This window comes from Zosterops lateralis (genome assembly GCF_965231275.1).
Source record: "Zosterops lateralis genome assembly, chromosome: 8".
NCBI lineage: Eukaryota > Metazoa > Chordata > Aves > Passeriformes > Zosteropidae > Zosterops > Zosterops lateralis.
The window spans coordinates 32,569,581-32,589,358 of NC_139768.1; the positions used below are offsets into that span (position 1 = coordinate 32,569,581).

General features: G+C 54.2%; 3 protein-coding genes across 3 annotated transcripts; all 3 read left to right on the plus strand.

The window, feature by feature from the left end:
- Positions 1-989: 989 nt before the first annotated feature.
- Positions 990-11,376, plus strand: PPA1 (inorganic pyrophosphatase 1). Its single transcript, XM_083866548.1, has 11 exons — positions 990-1,081; positions 1,211-1,275; positions 4,220-4,273; positions 4,697-4,816; positions 6,502-6,588; positions 6,865-6,991; positions 7,482-7,609; positions 8,995-9,080; positions 9,311-9,380; positions 10,466-10,505; positions 11,046-11,376. Exons 1-11 carry the CDS (start codon positions 1,018-1,020, stop codon positions 11,075-11,077), a joined length of 873 nt encoding a protein of 290 aa, XP_083722674.1. The 5' UTR covers positions 990-1,017; the 3' UTR covers positions 11,078-11,376.
- Positions 11,377-11,844: 468 nt separating this feature from the next.
- On the plus strand, positions 11,845-16,540 carry SAR1A (secretion associated Ras related GTPase 1A). The gene is made up of 7 exons (XM_083866637.1): positions 11,845-11,903; positions 12,248-12,322; positions 13,197-13,316; positions 13,778-13,843; positions 14,233-14,336; positions 14,812-14,943; positions 15,535-16,540. Exons 2-7 carry the CDS (start codon positions 12,265-12,267, stop codon positions 15,649-15,651), a joined length of 597 nt encoding a protein of 198 aa, XP_083722763.1. The 5' UTR covers positions 11,845-11,903; positions 12,248-12,264; the 3' UTR covers positions 15,652-16,540.
- An 892-nt stretch (positions 16,541-17,432) lies between these two features.
- TYSND1 (trypsin like peroxisomal matrix peptidase 1) lies at positions 17,433-19,425 on the plus strand (the record flags this gene model as incomplete). Its single annotated transcript, XM_083866288.1, has 4 exons — positions 17,433-18,400; positions 18,484-18,617; positions 18,699-18,884; positions 18,969-19,425. 4 exons carry the CDS (start codon positions 17,433-17,435, stop codon positions 19,178-19,180), a joined length of 1,500 nt encoding a protein of 499 aa, XP_083722414.1. The 3' UTR covers positions 19,181-19,425.
- Positions 19,426-19,778: the final 353 nt, after the last annotated feature.

Genomic DNA, 19,778 nt, shown 5'->3' on the forward strand with positions numbered 1-19,778 from the left:
TTGTGGGGTGGGGAATGGGGATTTGCCACATTATGGGCCATGAGACAATGAAATAAAAGCATGTCCTACTGATGCCTTGTCCCCGGCTAGGCTCCTCCATTTCCCCCATAGCACCATCCCAAGCCCCCTCGCACTGCAGACCCCTGCCAGAACCCCCCTTACCCAGCCCCAGTCCAGGCATGGAACCAAGGAATGCAGGGATTCAGGAGAATGAGCTATCCTGTGCCATGCTTGGCCATGCCATGGAGAGGCACGCAGCACTATGCTGTGCTGGACCAAGCCATGCCATGCAGGACCATGCCAAACAGGACACTGCCATGGCCATGCCAGGCTGGACTAAGCCGTATTGTGCTGGACCATGCTACTCCATGCTCTCATGGCCATGGGGAATGGACATTCCCATGGCCATTCCATGGATGGGCGATGCTGTGGCTGTGTTGTACCAAGGCATCCTATACTGCTGTGGCCATGCTGGACCAAGCTGGGCTGGACCATGCCATCCCATGCTATTGCATCCCTGCTAGACCAAACCACACCATACAGGACAACGCCACTCCTTGCATTTGTGGCCATTCTGGACCACACCTCACACTGTACAGTGGCTGTGCCATGCAGGACCAAGCCATGCCATGCCAGTCCATGCCACCTTCACGCTGTTACACCTATGCTGGGCAGAATCATGCCATGCCAGATTGTGCCAGCTCACCCTTCTGTGGCCACACCAGGCGGGATCACACCGTGCTGGGCCACACCACTGCTTGCTACCGTGGCCACGCTGAACCGTGCTGGGCTAGCACCATGCTGAACCGTGCTGGGCTAGGACCATGCCGTGCCGGTCCATGCCAGCCCATGCTGTTGCAGCCATGGCGAGCAGGACCATTCCAAGCCGGGCCGGGCCATTCCCTGAGGCGCCGCGTGGCGCGGGGGCGGGGGCGGGCCGGGAGCGCGCCCGCGCGCGGCGCCTGCGCACTGTCCCCCCAGCCCCCGGCGGCGGCGAGCGCGGGCGCGTGCGCGGCGATGTCGAGGTACGGCGTGGAGGAGCGCGCCGGGCCCCACAGCCCCGAGTACCGGCTCTTCTTCAGTGAGTGCCCCCGCGCCCCTTCCCGCCCCTCCGCACCCTGCCGGGGCTCGCCCCAGTCCGCTCGGGCGGGCGCTGCCCGGGTGTCCCCCGCCGGCCCCTCACTCTCGGCCCCCTCCCTTTGCCTTGCAGAGGATGCCGCCGGGCGCTACATCTCGCCCTTCCACGACATCCCCATCTACGCGGACGCCGGGAAGGTAAGAGGAGGTCCTGAAACACGCAGGGGATCGGCGAGTCCTGAAACATCTGGGAGATCCGGGGTCCTGAAACATCCAGGGGACCTGGGAACAGACAGGGGACCAGGGGTCCTGAAACATTCAGGAGATCGAGGAGTCCCGAAACATCCAGGGGGCGTGGGGACCTGGGAACACGCAGAGGATCGGGGTCCTGAAACATCTAGGAGATCCGAGGTCCTGAAACATCCAAGGGACCAGGGGATCTGGGAACACGCAGGGGACTTGAAACATCGAGACCCGCAGTCCTGAAACACCGCGGGGACCAGGGGATGTGGAAACACGCAGGGGACCAGGGAGTCCTGAAACATCCAAGGGACCAGGGGGTCCTGCAGCCTGAGACACTCAAGGGAGGCTCCCAGCTCCCCACACTGCAGGAGCACCTCATGGAGTCACTGCCTCCCCCTGCAAGGGGGACCTTGGAGCGACCCAGCAGAGGAGAATGGATGATCTCATTCTCATTTTTTTGCGTCAGAGAAGTGAATGGTTGGCTTGAGCTTACTCATGCAGGCGTTTTAGGTTAGCTAAGCAGAAAACTGCTTTTTCTGTAATATCTGCATCCATTCTTATGAGTGCTGCATGATATTTTGGGATTGGGTTTTGGCTGCAGTACGGCCACTTTATGCCTGCAGTATAATCCGACACTGAACAGAGAACAGGTTAAATTCCTGCTGTAGCATCTCCTGGGACCTCTTGCCTGGCAGACCCTGTCCCTTGCAGTGCTGCAGGGCTTTCACATCCTTCTAGCAGCCAGTGGTTAGTCAAATTAGGCTGCTCTGAGTAAAAAATGCCCCAGCTTCAGGAAATCAAAATGGTTGTGTTTCAGTTTTCATTTAATGTTTTTCCAGTGGTACCTCGGGCTCTCTGACTGTGTCCTTTACTGTTGTGGCTTGTTTCTTTCTCTGGCATGTACTAAAAAGCTGTGCAGCTCTGGAAATGTACTGGAGCAACTACTACTTGTTAGGGAGAGCTGAAATTCAGAGGTGGGGAGTGGTTCTGGGAAAGGAAAAAAGGATATGTGGAGTTGAGAGATGAACTTCTAAAAAGCAGCTGATTGAGCTACTGAGGCGAAGATGATGGAACTACCTGAGGTGCCCTGGGAAGTCTGAAGTGGTTTTTGCCTTCTCAGAGGGGAAAAGATGGATTGTAGTCATCAAAGACAGTGGTGAAGCAGTGGCCGAGTAGGGAAGCAGTCCCCAGTGCAGGTGTCTGGCAGGTAACCCAGACAAGGAAAATCCAGATAATGCCACGCTTTGCAAACATCTGCAGAACAGGGGAGGAAGGAGCAGGGGAGTGAGTACAGAGGTGAGGAGGAGTTCCTTGAACTGGTCATGCTTAACAGGGGAAACTGGGCTTACTGGTGTGTCCTCAGGCATGCAGTGCTGCTGCCAGCACCTCTGTGCCAAGTCATTCAGAGAAAAAAGTCACAACAGCTGAAGGTTGAAGTCCCTGAAATTACACAATAGTACTGGTCCCATGGGGCTCTTTCTGTGGCTGGAGTGCCTCAACACTGAGGTTTTACTCATCACTTAGCAGATGAGCTGCCAGCTACAGGGCCCAGCTCTGAGCAAAAGGTTGTCCCACTCTGTCTGGGCTCCTTGATCTTTATCCTCAGACTCCTAAGACGCTGAGAGGATTGCAGGGTGTTTTTTTCAGTCTCGGGCTGGGCTGTGTTGACCTTACCTGGACCTGTGTCATTGCAAAGGGATGACCTTGGGCTGCTTTTTGTGTGTCTTTGGCCAAGCTGGAACATGGGGAAGCTTAAATCCTTACAAAGATGCAGCCCCAAGTCATCTTTCCCTGCCTGCAAAGCCTGTTCCAGTTGCCTCATTCCCTCCCTTGAGTTAGAAATAAAAATATTTCTGTGCCTTTCTGCATACAAAATGCAAATGAGCAGTGACCCCCTGCAATTAAAGGGTTGTAATAAAGCTCTTCTAGGGAAGGGTGTGGGCAAAGTCAGTGATGTAACAGCACTTGTTGCACAATATCAATCCAATTATGGGGCAATACAAGTTCGAGGGACTTTGCCATGCTAATACTGCTTAAGTATTGGGGATTAGAAACCTTGCCCAGGCCAGGGAGCAAGGTTTGACTTTTTACTAAAAAGCTGTAATCTCTTCAAACAGCAGATGTTAAGGTTCAGGCATGGACAAGCTTGTTCTCTTGGACAGGAGGCTGACATTGAACTCTCAGCCCAGCTGGATCAACAGGAGATGTTTTCAAGTGTCACCTGTAAACAAGATACAGTGAGATGTGGTTCTGCATTTCTCCCCCACGTTTTCATCCTCACACCATGCCACTAGCAAGGTCTGCTTTTACAGGAGTGTCAGCTTGGAGAAGGGGCATCCTTCCCCACATTATGACTAGAATATTTGGGAGTGATGGTCTCATTCATTCAGGGCAGTACCTAGACACCTACACTATTAAATAGATGGCTTGTCCTGTTGGTCTTGTCTTTTCTGAATGGCCAGAGTGTCTCTTTCAAGAACATTAAACATTTTGTATTTAGTAAGTATGGCCCAAACCCCATTTTGTTATGTTCAGGGCAGTTTGTATGCAGCTGTTTGCCAATGATTTAACCTGTTCCTATAGCCTAGGAATGTGATGGAGGTGTTTGTAGGTAGCAAGTGATGGAGAACATGTGGGGAACCTCAATCTGGCCTTTGGGGTTTGGTGTTTTGTGGGATTCAGCTCGGAGTGATGATGTGTGACCGACTGCACTACAGGGCTTTCATCAGCTGTCTCAAAATTAGCAGTGAAAAAAAAAAAAAAAAAAAACCAACCCCAGCAGAAAACTCTTATGGTTTCAGGTGAACTGGCTGGTTTCTGTGCTCATTTGTATGTGTTCCCTAGTTTAAAGTGTGGCCCCAAGGTTTCTTCCCACTCACTGCTCTTTTGCTTTCTTCAGAATGTGTTCAACATGGTCGTGGAGGTACCTCGATGGACAAATGCTAAAATGGAGGTAACTGCATTACAGTCCCAATCTTAATCCTTGGCTTTTTGTAGATTCCTACTCAATTCCACCTTGTTGGTTCCTCCTCAATTCCACCTCCAGAATCAGAGTGGTTTCTAACTTCTCCTGTCAGTACTTGCTTAATGATCTGGGGTCTGGTGTGGAGGCTGCAGAAGTTGGAATGTCTTGGTGTCCTCCACTGGCTTCTGATTAAAGTAGTGTTTTATGGCTCTTAACCCCATGTGATTCCCAGGCTTGTAAGTCTGCTGGAAATCATATCCCGAGGGATGGCAATGCAACAGGAGTTGTCCAGTATTTGCCACTGGCATCAGCATCATCTCCTGGTTTCTTGGCTTGTCAGTTCCATTTAAAAAAATTACTTTTTTATTCATAAAGTGCATAGCAGAAGGACTTATGTCACTTTTCTTTCAGATTTCCACAAAGGAACCCTTAAACCCAATTAAGCAAGATGTGAAGAAAGGGAAACTGCGCTTCGTAGCGAATGTATTTCCCCACAAGGGCTACATCTGGAATTATGGTGCCATCCCACAGGTACTGTGGGTTATCCCAGTGGCTCATCCATCCTGGTGGGGAGGAGGGAGGGTTCCTGCTATTGCCCCTGTATTAATGAGCAAAAAAGTCAGCAGAGAGTCTGATCTGGAGTGCGGTGCTTGCAGCTGGATATATTGTCCTGCTGAGGGACAGAACCTGTCAGGAAAACAGGGATATTATTAAGCAGTTATTCCAAGTTTTAGGCTTCTATCTGATGTTACAAACAAGCTCCCTGATGTTGAGCAGCTGCTGCTCATCCTCAGCTGCTCAGAGGTCCATTGGGCAGGAGCTGGCAAGTCCTTCTCTGTGGCTGAAGGGAGCTGTCATCGTGCATCTGGCAATGCAGTGCCTTCAGTTCCTGCCTGGCAAAGCACAAGGTTTTATCCTAATGGTGCAGGATTTAGGCTGAATCTTTATGGAAGACTCTTCTTGCCAACACCCACCACTGCACAGATGTGCCTTTCCAGAAACAGCTGGTGACGTGAGACCATGATAGTGACATCTGCACACATGCTCTTAAATGGCTGGGGGCTGCTAGATAAAGAGGGACTTCAGACAAGGCTGTTTGCCTCTGATGTTCTCTAAGGCTGGAGTTTCCTCCAGAGAAATAAGCTGTCAGTGACAGGTCACAGGCAAACACACTGAATTTGGTATTCATGCTCTTGACAGTAGCACATGTTGAGTGTTTTCCTCACATGGCTTAACACAGGGCCTCAAAGTTGAGTTGTTTCCTGCTTGAATGGATTCTGGTGCCTGTTTCTTTGTGCACAGTTGTGTCTTTTGAAACCTTTGCTCTGTCATGTGTTTGTGGATCAAAGGTGTTTATGCATCAAGAGCTTAACACTTCCTGGTAGAGAAATGTGATAGTGTTTGTGAACGGCTCCACAGCACCACCCAGGTGTCAAAACGTCTTCCTGGAAACTCTGGATCCATCACAAGACCTACACTGGTCTTGTCCTGGCACGTAGAAGTTTGGGAAGAACATTCCTTTTTATATCTCAACCCCCTTAGGAGAACGTGTTCCTTATGATGCAAGTGGGCATGAAGTGCTTTTCACTCCTGATCAGGAGCATGTTTTAAACAGCTCTTGTTTTTGGAGTCAATTAATTGGCTTCTGGAGTTGTGTCCTTGAGTGGGCATTCACCACTGTGGGCGAGATGAACTGGGGAACATAGTGGGAGTCCGCATTCTTATCACTTCTCGAGGGTTAACAGTGTATTGAATTGATTAATTAAAGGGAAACAATACACCCGGTCTGTCTTCCATCTCTGCTGGACTGCTATCCAGAGTTCAGGAAACTTCTGCTAAGGAATGAATAGGGAGAGGAACAGGCAGGAAGCCAAATCAACAATTGCCCTTTATAGATGTGAACTTCACCTTTACGCAGCTGTGGGACAGAGGAGGAAGTCTGGAATGTTGTTGAAAGGGGGTTTGTGGGTAGGAGGGAGTTGCTTACCTTTTGGAAGACAAGACCTTTTAACTCCAGTTCAAACTTTCCAGGCACAAGGGAAACAGTAGGCCAAATACCTGACCTGGCAGCAGGTGTGAAGTGGGCCATCCTCTGCTTATTCCAGGCAACTGCATTCCCAAAATAAACCTGCCTTTTACTACCTCTTTAAACCTGTGAGTTCTTATTATTATGTATGGTTGATTTTAGTGTTGGTTTGGGTTTTTTTTTTTTCCAGACTTGGGAAGACCCAGGTCACAAGGATGAAAATACTGGTTGCTGTGGAGATAATGATCCAATTGATGTGTGCGAAATTGGAAGCAAGGTAATGCATCCTAAATGTCTCCTGAAACGTGTAATTAATGTCTCCAAAGTCAATTATCCAGGGACATTATTCATTTCCTACCTCCCCTCCCTTAACAATGTGATGTTTCCCTCTGCTGCCTCTGGAGATTGTGGCTGAGATGAGCCAGGGCTGATGAGCTGCTGACAGCGAGAGCTAATTTCATGGTACCTGGCTGCTTGCTGAGCTCCTGCACGGCCTCCTGTTGAGCACTCCTTGGATGCATCAGTGTGGACAGCAAGGCCTTTGTCCTTGCAGGTCTGCTCTCGGGGAGAAGTCATCAAGGTGAAGGTGCTGGGCACACTGGCCCTCATTGATGAGGGAGAGACAGACTGGAAGGTAATTGCCATCAACGTTGAAGACCCAGAAGCAGACAGCTACAATGGTGAGTTACAGGGGGAAGGAGCAGGATCAATGCTTCCCTTTCTCCTGAAAGGGAAAGCCTGCAGGGGGTGGGGACAGGGCTTGCTCCTTCTGTGCTGTGGTATTAATCAGATGTGATGCTGGAAGGACAATCCTAGAACAAAACATTTCACTGCTGTTTGTTACATGTGGCCAATGCTCTGCACAACCTGGCATTCCAAACACAGGGTGGCTGTCCAGTGGAAGGACAGGGATTGTCCCCCAAGCTTGTAATCAAAGCTGTTTAAATGTGTGCAGGCTCCTGGGGACACTGGGGGTACACACCCCGAGGATGAAGCACTTCCTGAGGAGATACTTGTGTCTTCAGGGAACCTGTCTGAAATGTTGCTAGGGCTGCTTGGGAAGGGGCTGAAAGAGGCACAGCCCAGAACAACTCAGCAGAGCCACATAAATTCTGTAATTCAGAAAATTCTGTTACTGTTTCTGGCTAACAAACCCCTGTCTCCTGGCAGACATCGAGGATGTCAGAAGAATGAAGCCTGGATACTTAGAAGCTACTGTGGACTGGTTCAGAAGATACAAAGTACCTGATGGAAAGCCAGAAAACCAGTTTGCTTTTAATGGCGACTTTAAAGGCAAGGTAGGATCACCTTCCTTTGCACAAAGGCACCTTGTCCAAAACCTGAGCTCAGGGTGTGTGGGGACACAAGTGAGTTGCTGAGAGAATGGATTTTGATGGGGCTGCTGATAGTTGATTTCAGTTCATCTTGCTGTTTTCCCAGCCTAGTGAGTGCAGGAATACCAGAAAAAAAAAAAAGCCTGAGATTATCACCATGGTGTTGTTGAATATTTTCTTCATGTGGGATCACTTCAGGGCTGGGAGCCTCTGTGTCAGAACCAGGTGGAAAATACCAGGTTTATTTGCTCCAGCTCTGGAGCAAAGGCAGTTTGACATCACCCTTTGCCTCCCTTACCTGTTGGCTTTGTTCCACTGCAACCTGGTGCAAGTTGAGCTTAACTCAGGAGTTAAAACACTTGTTCCTTCGGGCACAAAGTGTTCCCTCACACCCTGTAAGGTTCTGTCTTGGCAGCACTGCTCCTCTCCCTCTCCTCTGGGTTGGATCAGATAAGTCACTGCTCCTTGTGCAGGTGAAGTCCTGTTTCGGTGTCCTCACTCCTGCTGGGGAGTTTACTGAGGTGACTCAACTCCCAGAGCTCCCAAGGTGGTGCAGAGGAGGAGAGTTCTTCCAAAAGTCCTCTGGGAAAGAAAATGGAAGTCATGAACGACTTGTCCCCTTTGGCTGTAGCACAGCACTAGGTTGGTCAGGTTGGAACACCTTGCTGCCCCTCAGGATGGGTGAAACCTTGCAAGGAAACTGGAAAATCAGGATAAAGAACCTCACACGTGCTCTGCAATGTTTTATTTGGCTTGGTTTGGTATCAAACCAGGACATTTAGTGCTGGCATTCACACCAACAAAGAACTGCGTGTGTTTCCTTCCCCAACTGACAGGTTAATGCTTGAGCATATATTCCTTGTTTTTAAGGAAAGAGCTTGATATGCCTAGAAACAAATTCATTTTTAAGTAGTTGCAAAGCCAGATCAGCTGCATGTCTCTTCCTGCTGGCCTGAATCATTTGCCTGGACTGGAAGAGAGCTCCTGGATAGGCCTGGATCAGCAAGCTGCTGGAGACAAACTAAGTGGGAGGAGCAGCAGGGTGGAGGTGCTTTTATACTAGAGCACTGGCCCAAGATTGTGTTCAGTTTCTTTTGGCCCCAAGCTCACTCTGTGACCTTGGCAGATCCTCCCATCTTGAAAGCAAAACAATTCTCCTGTACAATTCTGGTTGTTTCAGCTGTTCTGTGCTGGGAGTTTCTGCTCTTCCTGAATGGCACCACAGCGGAAAAGGTTTCTTCCAGCCCCTTCCAGAGCTATTTGAAATCAGCTCCTTGTAAGTGATAGTCTGGAGAAGGTGTTCTGGTGCTTCCACGTGACATGATGTTTGTTCTCATCTCTAACTTCAGGATTTTGCCCTGGATGTCATCAAAGGCACCCACGAGCACTGGAAAGCTCTAATAACGAAGAAAACCGACGGAGGGGGGATCAACTGGTAGGTTAATGCTTGTGGTGGTGTGCACCTTCCTCCTCCCTAAACTAAAAACCCTGGAAGGAACTTCCCTTCCTGAGTGGAGCCACGCTTTCTGTAGCTGCTGGCTGTCTTCCCCAGGCCTTCCCCCTCCCCTTGGCAGCTGTTAACTGCGAGCCTTAATATTCCATTATTTAATGCTCCTGGGGGAAGGCTGGGCTTGCACGTTCTCACAAGTGCCCAATGTCTTCCAGCACCAACCTGACGGTGTCTGACAGCCCTTTCTGCTGTAGTCAAGACTGTGCAAAAGCTACTGTGGAAGCAGTAAGTACCAGTTTGAGTGGCCAAATCCTGGTGTTATTATTCGGAAAAAACGGTGCAATTTGTGTGGTGAACTGTCCTCTCTGTGTGGAGGGCACATGGCATGCTCAGAACGTTCTGGGTGGCTGAACACCTGCTTCTGGTTAAACAGGATGGATGTGGAGCAAACCAGACATTCCTCCAGAGGCTTCTCCCTGCCCTTAGTCATCCAAGAGATGGAATCCCAAACAGAGTTTGCATGGAGGGTTAAACTTCTGAGCTGTAGCTTAGCTGTCAGCTCTTCTGAGAGGGTTTTAATATTTGGACGTCCGAGAGCTTCACAGTACAGGTCTCCCTTTGAGAAAAGAGAGTCTAATTCCCCAGGGATTTTGCAGCCTCAGAATGAAGAGCTCAACATGTATTTCTCCTACTGAGAGAGGTGTAGTTCTCCTGTCCAGCCTCAGGAATTAATTGTGTCTCCCTAGACTTGATGAGTACTGCTGTTAGCAACCTGAGTTGGGCTTAGAGGGAGGGGACAGGAAAATTATAATGCAAATCTTGCCTCTCTTCCATAACTGGAAACCTGAGTCTCTCTGTAGCCTTGGAGAGACCTTTAAAGCCATTGTCTTATTTTCTAAAGTGCTTGTATCCCAGTTAGGGGTCTCTGTGAGGTTTTTGAAAGCTCTCATGGAGGATGTGTCACCAGAGAGGGATTTTCTCTGTCATTGGTTGTTGAATATCAGGGAAAACTCTTCAGAGCAGTTCTCAGAGAGTCCTTCATGCCTCTATTGCCTCATATTTTTTATACCAACGTTGTAGGTTTAAAAAAAAAAAAAAAGCAGCCACCTGCACCTGTGTAGACTCTGGAGTGGGAGCTGCTTGTGGTGGGAATCAGATGGCCCTGGAGCCTGCACTTGGAGGAGAGCACCTCCTGGAATGGGGAGGCTCTGGGAATGACAGGACTCTGCACATGAGCTCATTTGTTTCCCCCAGCTGCCACAGGGTCTTAAATGGTGCTCAGGAAAGACTTGTGCAGCTCTAAATGATGTGGATGAGTGTGGAGAGTGCAAGGACACCTCTGGTCTCTGATAACACCCCTCTTGTTTCAGGCACCACCGTGTAAAGCTGCCAGCCCCATCCCACCCGAAGGTGAGTCTCAAAACCCACCCTGATATCCCAGTACAGAGCAGGGGCTTCCTCAGAGGAATTGTCCATAGGAAAATGAGGGTCTGAACTAAACCTGGATGTTGCTGTAGCCAGGGCAAGGCACAAGGGCAAGCTGAGGGTGGTGTTGGGAGCAGAAAGAGGAACCAGGCTGACACTTCCAACCCCTTCATGGGGAATAAACCTGTGGAGAAATGCGTGTCTTCCATGTGGGCATGGGAGTTGGAGGTCAAATGGCTTTTCCTCCCTGAGTCAGCTGAGCCAGAGGGAAGCCTGGCTTGCTGTCCTTGCCTGTACCAAGTCATGGATGCTCCTAATGGCAGCCTGAGCAAGGGTGGCTGCTTTGGGAAAACAAATCCACATAAACAGGGTTGTGCCAGAACCTGTTTGCTGTGCTGAGGAGCTGTTGCCAGGAGCAGAGGAAGCCCCTGAGCTGGAGGTGACACAAACACACTGGCACATAACTACTAAATAACTGGGTGGCTCACAGGGGACTAACTCTCTCCTTTTTTCTGCCCCACACAGTTGATAAATGGTTCTACTACCAGAAAAACTAAGTCCCGAGGATGGTGGTGAGACAGCTGTGTCCTTCCCAGCGAGGAGCTGCCACGTGCAGGAATAGACCAGAAAAATAGCTTCAGTGTCAGCAAGAAGACCTTGCCTGTAACTTTGTTGATTAGAATTCCTTACCTAGAAGTGACGTGTCTGCTGAGGCCTGGTGGAGGCCAGAAGAAATAATTTATAAAATCCAAACAACCCTGCTTGTGCATGGTCGTGTGGTGTGCTCTAAGTCATGACAGGAGGTCACTCACCTGGAACATGTATGGATGCTAGAAATAAAAACTACTGAAGTCCAGTGCTGTGGGGCTCCCTCTCCTTTACATCCCTGGAGCTGAGGGGGTCATTGAGGTTGGAAAAGACCTTAGAGATCATCGAGTCTGGCCTGTGACTGATTCCCCACCTTGTTACTGAGTGCCACGTCCGGTATTTCCTTAAACACCTCTGGGGATGGTGACTCCAGCCCACTCAAAGTCCAATCACCCTTTATGTGAAGAAGTTCCCCCAATGTCCAACCTGAACCTCCCCCGGAGCAGCTGAGACCATGTCCTCGGCGTCACCGTGGCCTTTGCGCTGGGGGGCGGTTCACGGGGTAACTCGGGCCCACGTCCCTCGCAGGACGGGGGCGGTCTCGAACCCGGGTCCCCGCGGGGCGCGGGCGGGTCTCGAACCCGTGGTCTCCTGGTGCCGCCCGCCGCAGCCCCCGGCGCGCGGGGCCAGCGGGGCCGGAAGCGGGCGGAGCGCGCGCTGACGCGTTTCCGGCGGGGCGCTGGCGGCGGCCGCGGACGGGACTCGGTGGCGGCGGCGGCCCGGGGGCAGCCGGGGGTGAGCGGCGGGGGCGGCCGCGTGGGCCGGCCGGGCCCGGCGGGATGCTCGGCGGGGCGGCGTGCGCCTGGCAGGCCCGGGCGAGGGGCGGCGGCGGCCCGGGGGGTGACACGCAGGCAAGGGCGGGGGCGGGGCGGGGGCCAGGCCTCGCCGCCCGCCCTTGAGGCCGGTCCCCCTCACGCCGGTGGCCCCTCATCCCTTGTCTCCTCTCACCCCCGTTCCCCTTCGCTCCCGATTCTCCCCGTCCCCGAGGCCTCCGATCCCCCCGTCCCGGACCCCCTGACCGCGGCTCCCTTTAAGCACCGACGCTTCGTAACCCGGGGTTTGGGGTTTGTCCCTCGCAGGCATTTTGTTTCCAGAGATGTCTTTCATCTTCGAATGGCTCTACAACGGCTTCAGCAGCGTCTTGCAGTTCCTAGGTAATGCCGCGTCTCCCTCCGTGCCTCAGCAGCCCCTGGCAGCCCCCTCTGGGTGGGTTTGGTGTCTCCCATTGCCAGTATCCCTTAAACATCGGGGGATAAGGTGGTCTGGCCAGTGCTAAGTCTGCTGAGGAAGCTGCGTGTCAATAAAGGGGCTTTTACAGTGGTACAGAGAAACTCTGGGAGTATTTGGAGGCGTTGGGGTCCCACTCAGGTGTTTCTCTTGCCCTTTAGAAGGCTGAGAGCAGATGGGCTGTCCAGCCCCAGGCAGAGGTGCTGCCTCGCCAGAGAGGGATCCCCATCCTCCTCCCGGAGCCCCGGATTCCAGGGGAACTCCTTGCTGGAGGATGGGGTGCCCATTCTCCTGATCACCTCTTGGAGGGAGGATGATAGGGATGGGGTGAGAAAAAGTCCTATTGGAAACCTATGGGAGCATTCCTGTAGCAGACACGACAGAAATCAGTTTATGCCAAGAAAACAACGTGCTGTTCCCTGCTTTGTACTCTTTCCTGGATGGCTCTCTGCTGTCTTTTATGAGTTTGTTCAGTTTTCCCATCTTTTGAGGGGACAGATTGATCCATAACACTCTGCTGCTGCACACTGTCCTCCACTGCTAGGATGGACCTGAGGAAAGAATGGAATACTCATGGGAACACGGGCTTAGGAAATGTCCACTGCTGTAAACATGCCTTGGAAAAAGCCTGTTGGAGCTGTGTATATTCCCTGCTGCCCCGTGTCCATGGTGGAAGTGTGCACAGGTGGCAGCAGAGCTCTGGGAAAGGGCTTCCCCAAAAAACAGCGTTGGCAGAACAGCGTTCCAGCTCCAGATGGGCCCGCTGGAGTTTTCCTCTTGCTTTGTTCCTTCTCCTGGCAGGTTTGTACAAGAAGTCTGGAAAACTGGTGTTCCTGGGCTTGGATAATGCGGGAAAGACCACTCTGCTGCACATGCTCAAAGATGACAGGCTGGGTCAGCACGTCCCCACGCTACATCCCAGTAAGTCTCCCTGGGTAAAGCCTCCCGGGGTGGCTTTTCCTCTGGAATTTTGGGGTGTGGGAAGACACCCGTCTGCCTGGGGCATTTCAGGGTCTTAGAACTTGAGCTGAGGTTGCAGCTGCGCTGTGGTTCCCCAAGCTGAAGTAGATCTGTGTTTTCCTCTCTAGAAATGCCCAAGAAGTGGTGTGGCTCTGTTAATAGAAAGGGAAGGTTTTCCTGATGAAAATTGTAATAAAGGATAATAATTGCAGGTTAAGAAGTTTCAGTGGGAAGCAGGAGAAATTATTTTCTGCCACTCTTGATTTTGTGAAGTGGCTCCATTTCAGCCACTGAATTCTGCAGGAAGTTCAGGGAATTCCTTGTTGGAGGAGCATGTGTGATGCCAGCATGAATGCCAGAGAAATTCTGTCCATCACAACTTCCTTGTTTTCCTGAATCCCAGCCTGTGTTTTCCATTTCAGCATCAGAGGAGCTGACGATTGCTGGAATGACCTTCACAACTTTTGATCTGGGTGGACATGAACAAGGTAAGGAAAGAAATGACCAAGAATTGATCCTGACGAGTGTCAGGATCAATTAGCAGTGCCTAATTGTTTGTTGCCTGGATTTATTTATGGAACAACACGTGGAAGCGACCTCCTGGCTGTAGGATGGCTTGGAAGGAAATGCTGCCAGTTCGTGTTCTGCTGCCCGAAGTATTTTTAGCTCTGGAAGACTCCAGTATAATTTAGTGTGAATAACTGATGAATTTTTACTTCTGCACTTTCTAGAAGTTTTAAACACAGGAGTTTTTTCCCTTTTATACACAGAATTATGGGAAGGAAGACACCCTGGCTAAAAAGGCAGCTGAGGTTTGGTGGAGTTTTCCCTGGTGTGGAGATTTCACAGGACTGTGTTTGTTCCTTGTGTCTTCCAGCTCGCCGGGTCTGGAAAAACTACCTGCCTGCCATCAATGGGATTGTCTTCCTGGTGGACTGTGCAGATCACTCACGGCTTATGGAATCCAAAGTTGAGCTTAATGTAAATACACTTCTCTTCTTTCCCTTCTCCAAGACAGCTAAATTATGAATAACAGCCATCTCTCCCAGAGCTGGAGAAGCCTGGATGTCCTTACTCTGGGTTGACCACAGGCACCTGAATTCAGGGGAGGCACAAGTTGGACACCAGGAGGAATTTCTCCATGGAAGGGGCGCTCAGGCCTTGGCAGGGGCTGCCCAGGGAGGTTTGGAGTGCCCATGGCTGGAGGTGTCCAGGGAAGGGCTGGAGGTGGCACTCAGTGCTCTGGGCTGGGGACAAGGTGGGCATTGGGCACAGCTGGGACTCCCTGGGCTGGGAGGGATTTTCCAGCCTCAGGATTCTGTGAGTCTTCCACAGGAGTATGGAAGCCCCAGAAATGAGCCCTTGATGGTCACAGAGCTTAAACAAAACCATTTTCTTCAGGCAACGACTCCTTTTTCCACCTCTATGCTCAACTCTTGTTGGCTCTTGCATGCAGGCATTAATGACAGATGAGACAATATCCAATGTGCCAATCCTTATCTTGGGAAACAAAATTGACAGACCAGAGGCCATCAGCGAGGAGAAACTGCGGGAGATCTTCGGGCTCTATGGACAGACCACAGGAAAGGTAGGGAGGCATCCAAATCTTGGACTGGGGAGAGCTTGGCTGCTTCCCTGAAGATTGAGGCCTGATGGAGTTGTTACTGGGAATTTATCCACTAACTGGCCAAGGTGAATCAGTAATAATAACAATGATGATATGCCTGAAGGGAGCCTACAAGAGAGAGACAGTTTATAAGCTGTGGAGTGGTGGGACGAGAGGGATTGGCTTCCTGCTGCCAGAGGGCAGGTTCAGATGGGAAATTGGGAAGAGGTTCTTCCCTGTGAGGGTGGGCAGGCCCTGGCACAGGGGGCCCAGAGCAGCTGTGGCTGCCCCTGGATCCCTGGAAGTGTTCAAGGCCAGGTTGGACAGGGCTTGGAGCAACCTGGTCTTGTGGGAGCAGGCAATGGGGTGGAATGAGGTGATCTTTAAGGTCCCTTGTAACCCAAAGCTCTGCTGATGCCCTTGGACAAGGTTTGAGGCTGCTGGGATTGTCCAAAGTGCAGTGCACATGGGAAGGGACCTGCGAGAGGAGCTCCCCTGGATGGCTGTGGCTCGCTGGGCGCTTCCCTGAGGGCGCCAGGGGTGCAGATGTGACTCCTGTTTGGATTTCCCCAGGGAAATGTGCCACTGAAGGACCTGAATGCTCGCCCCATGGAGGTGTTCATGTGCAGCGTGCTCAAGAGGCAAGGCTACGGTGAGGGCTTCCGCTGGCTATCGCAGTACATTGACTGATACTGGCACGGACATGAGAGTTTTACTCCTCTGGACTGATCCTGTTCACAGCTTCCTATGGACTTTTCTATTAGAACATGGAAGGCTTTCCAAGCGCATTCTGGCATTGTCCAAGAGACTCCTGGTTTTCCGGCTGCCCTTATGGCACAGTGGTGACACCACTCTTTTCCACGCGGCGGGGAGGCAGCGCCATTCCCGAGTTGTCCCTGCCAGTGGGGTGACAGCGGGGCTGCTCCAGGCTGGGGAGGCAAAACTCTGCACGCTGCAATGTAACAGCTGAAAAAGAGAGCACGTCTCACCACTGTGGTTAATTGACTTCAAAAAGAAACAAACAACAAAACAAACAGAAAAGGAAAAAGCAATTATATTTTTTAAAGAAAGTGTTAATGTAAATGACGTCCCTTCTAACTTTTTAGTTTAACATTCATCTTGTTTAGTCCAGAGTCTGGTTTAGGGTTTTTTAAAAATATATTTAACGGTATTTAGGTATTTCACAAATTACTGAACCAAGGTATCACGATATTAGAAGTCCTCAATAAACATAGCATTTGGGCTTAACTGAGCTGTAGGGTGGCTGTGCTGCGTCACGCTGACCGATGGCGGCGAGGTGCCGTTAGGACTGAGGTGTGCAATCCCAGCTTCTTTAGTTTACAGGGTTTGTTTTTTTTTTCTTGTTGAGGCGGAGCACCTGGTGCAGGTGTTGGGGGTGGTGTCCAGTGGGAAGGGGCTGCCTGGTTCCCCCTCAGGCCAGACCCTCCATTGAGGATCCTCTGGCCGTGCCATCACCATAAGAACCACGGAGCTGTTCTGGTTGTAGCATGGAAGTTTTGACATTTGCATATCATGAGGTGATTAATGTAGACTAAACCGGTTTCTTTTATACTCTCAACGGACTTTTTTTTTTTTTTGTCTGAAGTTTCATTGCTGTCTGGCACTCATTTTCAGTTCAATAAAGACATGTCTTTCTCCTCCAAAGGGGCAACGAGCTTCAGTCTGGCTTGGTGTTTGCTGGGCCTTGGGGCCGTCAGAACACCAGCCACAGAGTTCCAGAAGTGTTTGGACAACACTCGCAGGCACAGGGTGGGATTCTTGGGGTTGTCCTTTGCAGAGCCAGGAGCTGGACTCAATCGTTGCTGCTTCTCACTCAGGATATTCATTCAGTGATTCCATGATTCTGTGACCTGCAGAGTGCAGCCAGTGAGGGAAACTGAGGCAGGATGAAAGAGCCGCTTTCCTCTGGGCTCGCAGCCTGGGAGGGCTCGTGGCTTGCGGGGGTTTTGCTCTTGGTGTAACGAACCCACACCGAGCCCCAGACAGCCTAGAGAGGGAGGGGAGGCTTCAGCTCTGACTCCCGGTGTTCGGGGGGATTTTAGCTCTTCCAAAGGGGTTCTCCCAGTCCCGGTACCTCTGTTGGAAATAAAGGTTTGTTACTCGTTTGTGCTGCGGGTGAGGTGGGGAGCGAACGTGGCCGTGCGGTATCCGGGCCGAGGGTCCCAGGGAAGGGGGGACTGAGGGCCAGCGTTGGGACGTGGGGGCCGAGGCGCGGCTGCGGGCCGACGGTCCTGATTCTCCCAGAGAGGCAGGGGTGGAGAGACGGCTCCGAACCAGGCACCCCTCCTGCCCCGGGGCAGCGGGGCCGGGCCGGGCCGGGGGCCGCGCACCCCCCTGGGAGGGCCCCGCGGGGGCGTGTCCGCCACGTGCGCGCCCCGCCCCAGCCAATGGGGAGGGCGCGGGGCGGGCCCCCAGCCAATGGGGCGGGCCCGGGGCGGGGCCGGGCGGTGATGGCGGCGCCGCCGTGCTGCGCGGTGCGGGTGCGGGGCGGCGATGGCGATGGCGGCTGCAGCGGGCTGGTGCTGAGCCGCCGCCCCGCGCTGGTGCTGTGCCACGCCGCCGTCTTCGCCCCGTTCCTGCGCGCCGGCCCCTCCGCCTGGGCGCGGCCCGCCGCGCTGCCGCCCGCCGCGCTCCGGCCGCTGCCGCGGCTCAGCGTGGTGCTGGGCGCCGAGGGCGGCGGGCTGCGGGAGCTGGAGGCGCGGCTGCTGGCGCTGGTGCCGTGCGCGGCGTTCCGGCGGGCGCTGGAGCGCGGCCTCGGGCGGGCGGAGCGGTGGCGGTTCGGGGCCGAGGGGGAGGCGGGCGCGGAGCCGCGGGCGCTGCCCTGGTTCGCCTGGCTGCGGGTGCCCGGCCTGGACGCGCCGCAGGGCGGGTGGGCGGCGCGGGCCGGCGCCGGGTGCCTGCGCAAGGGGCAGGCGCTGCTGGCCTGCGGGTCCCCCTTCGGAGACCTGTGCCCCGAGCTCTTCCTCAACACGCTGAGCCGGGGGGTGGTCAGCAACCTGGCGGGCGAGGAGAACGCCCTGGTGCTCACCGATGCCCGCTGCCTGCCCGGCACCGAGGGCGGCGCCGCCTTCGTGCCCTCGCCCGACGGGCCGCGCGTCGTGGCCGTGATCGCCGCCCCCTTCTGCTGGAAGGGCGCCGAGTGGGTCGGGCTGGCGCTGCTCTGCTCCCTCGCCGCCATCCTGCGCAGCAGCGCCGGCGTCCTGGGCGAAGCCGGGATCGCGGTGCCGCCGGTGCCGGCCGGGGTGGCCGCGGCGCCAGCGAGCAGCGGGCCGGACCCCCTGGGCTGGACGGCGCTGGTGGAGTGCGGGGGCACCTGGGGCTCCGGGGTGCTGCTGGCGCCAAGGATGCTCCTCACCTGCCGGCACGTCGTGGAGGGCAGAGCCCCGCTCCATGTGACACCGGCAGCCGGCCCCGGCCGGTGAGTGCGGCTGCGCCTCCTTTCACCCGAACCCCGCCACCCCGCGTGTCCCGGCCGTGACATCTCGTTATCCCTGTCCCTAGGGATGCCGCCGCGCTCAGGGGACGGGTGGTGTTCGCCACCAAGGAGTCGTCTCCCTTCGACGTGGCCGTGGTGGAGCTGGAAGAGAGCGTGCCAGGCTTTGTCCCGCCGTGCCTGGCCGACACCTTCCTCCCAGGTAAGCAACGGGGGGACACGGGGCGTTGGGGTAGGGGCTGCCTCGCCCCCGCGCACCCACCTCCTGCCTCTCCCATCCCAGGAGAAGAGGTGAGCGTGCTGGGCTTCGGGGCGTTGGGGCGGGCGTGCGGCCCCTCGGTGACAGCGGGGGTGCTCTCGGCCGTGGTGGCGGTGGCCGGGCGCCCTGTCATGCTGCAGACCACCTGTGCCGTCCACGGGGGCTCCAGCGGCGGCCCCCTCGTCTCCTCCCGCAGCGGATGCCTCATGGGTAAGCCCGTGGGTGGGGGGGGGGGGTCCCATGGGTGTCCCCCGGCCGGACCCAGTGACGTGGGCATCGCTCCCTCCCCGCCAGGCATCGTGGCCAGCAACACTCGGGACGCCACTGCGGGGGCCACCTACCCCCACCTCAACTTCTGCATCCCCATCACGGTCCTGCAGCCCCTCGTGGGGCGCTACCGCCGCACCGGAGACCCCGCTGCCTTCGCCGGCCTCAACCGGGTGGGTGACGGGGTACGGGCGACCTGGCAGCTCCAGCAGCGGCCAGGACCCCCCAGCAAGCTCTGACCCCTCTCCCGGGGGGCCTGCCAGGGACCGAGGTGCCAGGGATGGGGCTGCCACATCTCCTCTCTGACCCTGCTGGTGTGGGGCCCAACACCTGGACTCGACAGAGCCGGTGGAGCAGGGGCACCCTGGGGCAGGGGATATGGCACAGTGCCTTTGACAGCTGCTGACAGCCCCAAACTGGGGAGGTTTGGGGTCTATATTATTGTTTTATTTTCTCCCTGGGGCCATAAATGCTGTGAATTGAGGCCCTGGTGTCCCGTGGTGCTGAGTGGCTGCAGGGGGGTGGTGGAGGCCCTCATTAGGGTGTGGGTTGGGAGGGGCGGGTTATAAGGGATATTCTGCGTCAGGGATAGGATTGGGTTAGGGTCTTGTTTGGGGTTGGGGTAAAGCATGGGGAGGGAGGGCAGTTCTGTGTCCTTCTACGGCTCTGGGCCCTGGGGAGAGGGGGTTAGTTTGGGGTCCTGGAGAGGGTCAGAAGCTGGGGAGGGGAGATATCCCGGGGGAGGGAGGCCAGTTCCAGCTCCATGGCAGCAGAGTGCAGGAACCAAAGCCAGGCACTGGCAGGGGGGCACTCCTATCCCAACCCATGCCCCAGCCC

Coding starts and splice junctions, on each gene's coding strand:
- SAR1A (XM_083866637.1), top strand. CDS start 12,265: ATGTCTTTCATCTTCGAATGGCTCTACAACGGCTTCAGCAGCGTCTTG. Junction 13,317..13,777: donor CGTCCCCACGCTACATCCCA/GTAAGTCTCCCT, acceptor TTTCCATTTCAG/CATCAGAGGAGCTGACGATT. Junction 14,944..15,534: donor ATGGACAGACCACAGGAAAG/GTAGGGAGGCAT, acceptor GGATTTCCCCAG/GGAAATGTGCCACTGAAGGA.
- PPA1 (XM_083866548.1), top strand. CDS start 1,018: ATGTCGAGGTACGGCGTGGAGGAGCGCGCCGGGCCCCACAGCCCCGAG. Junction 7,610..8,994: donor ATGGCGACTTTAAAGGCAAG/GTAGGATCACCT, acceptor CTCTAACTTCAG/GATTTTGCCCTGGATGTCAT. Junction 9,081..9,310: donor GACGGAGGGGGGATCAACTG/GTAGGTTAATGC, acceptor AATGTCTTCCAG/CACCAACCTGACGGTGTCTG.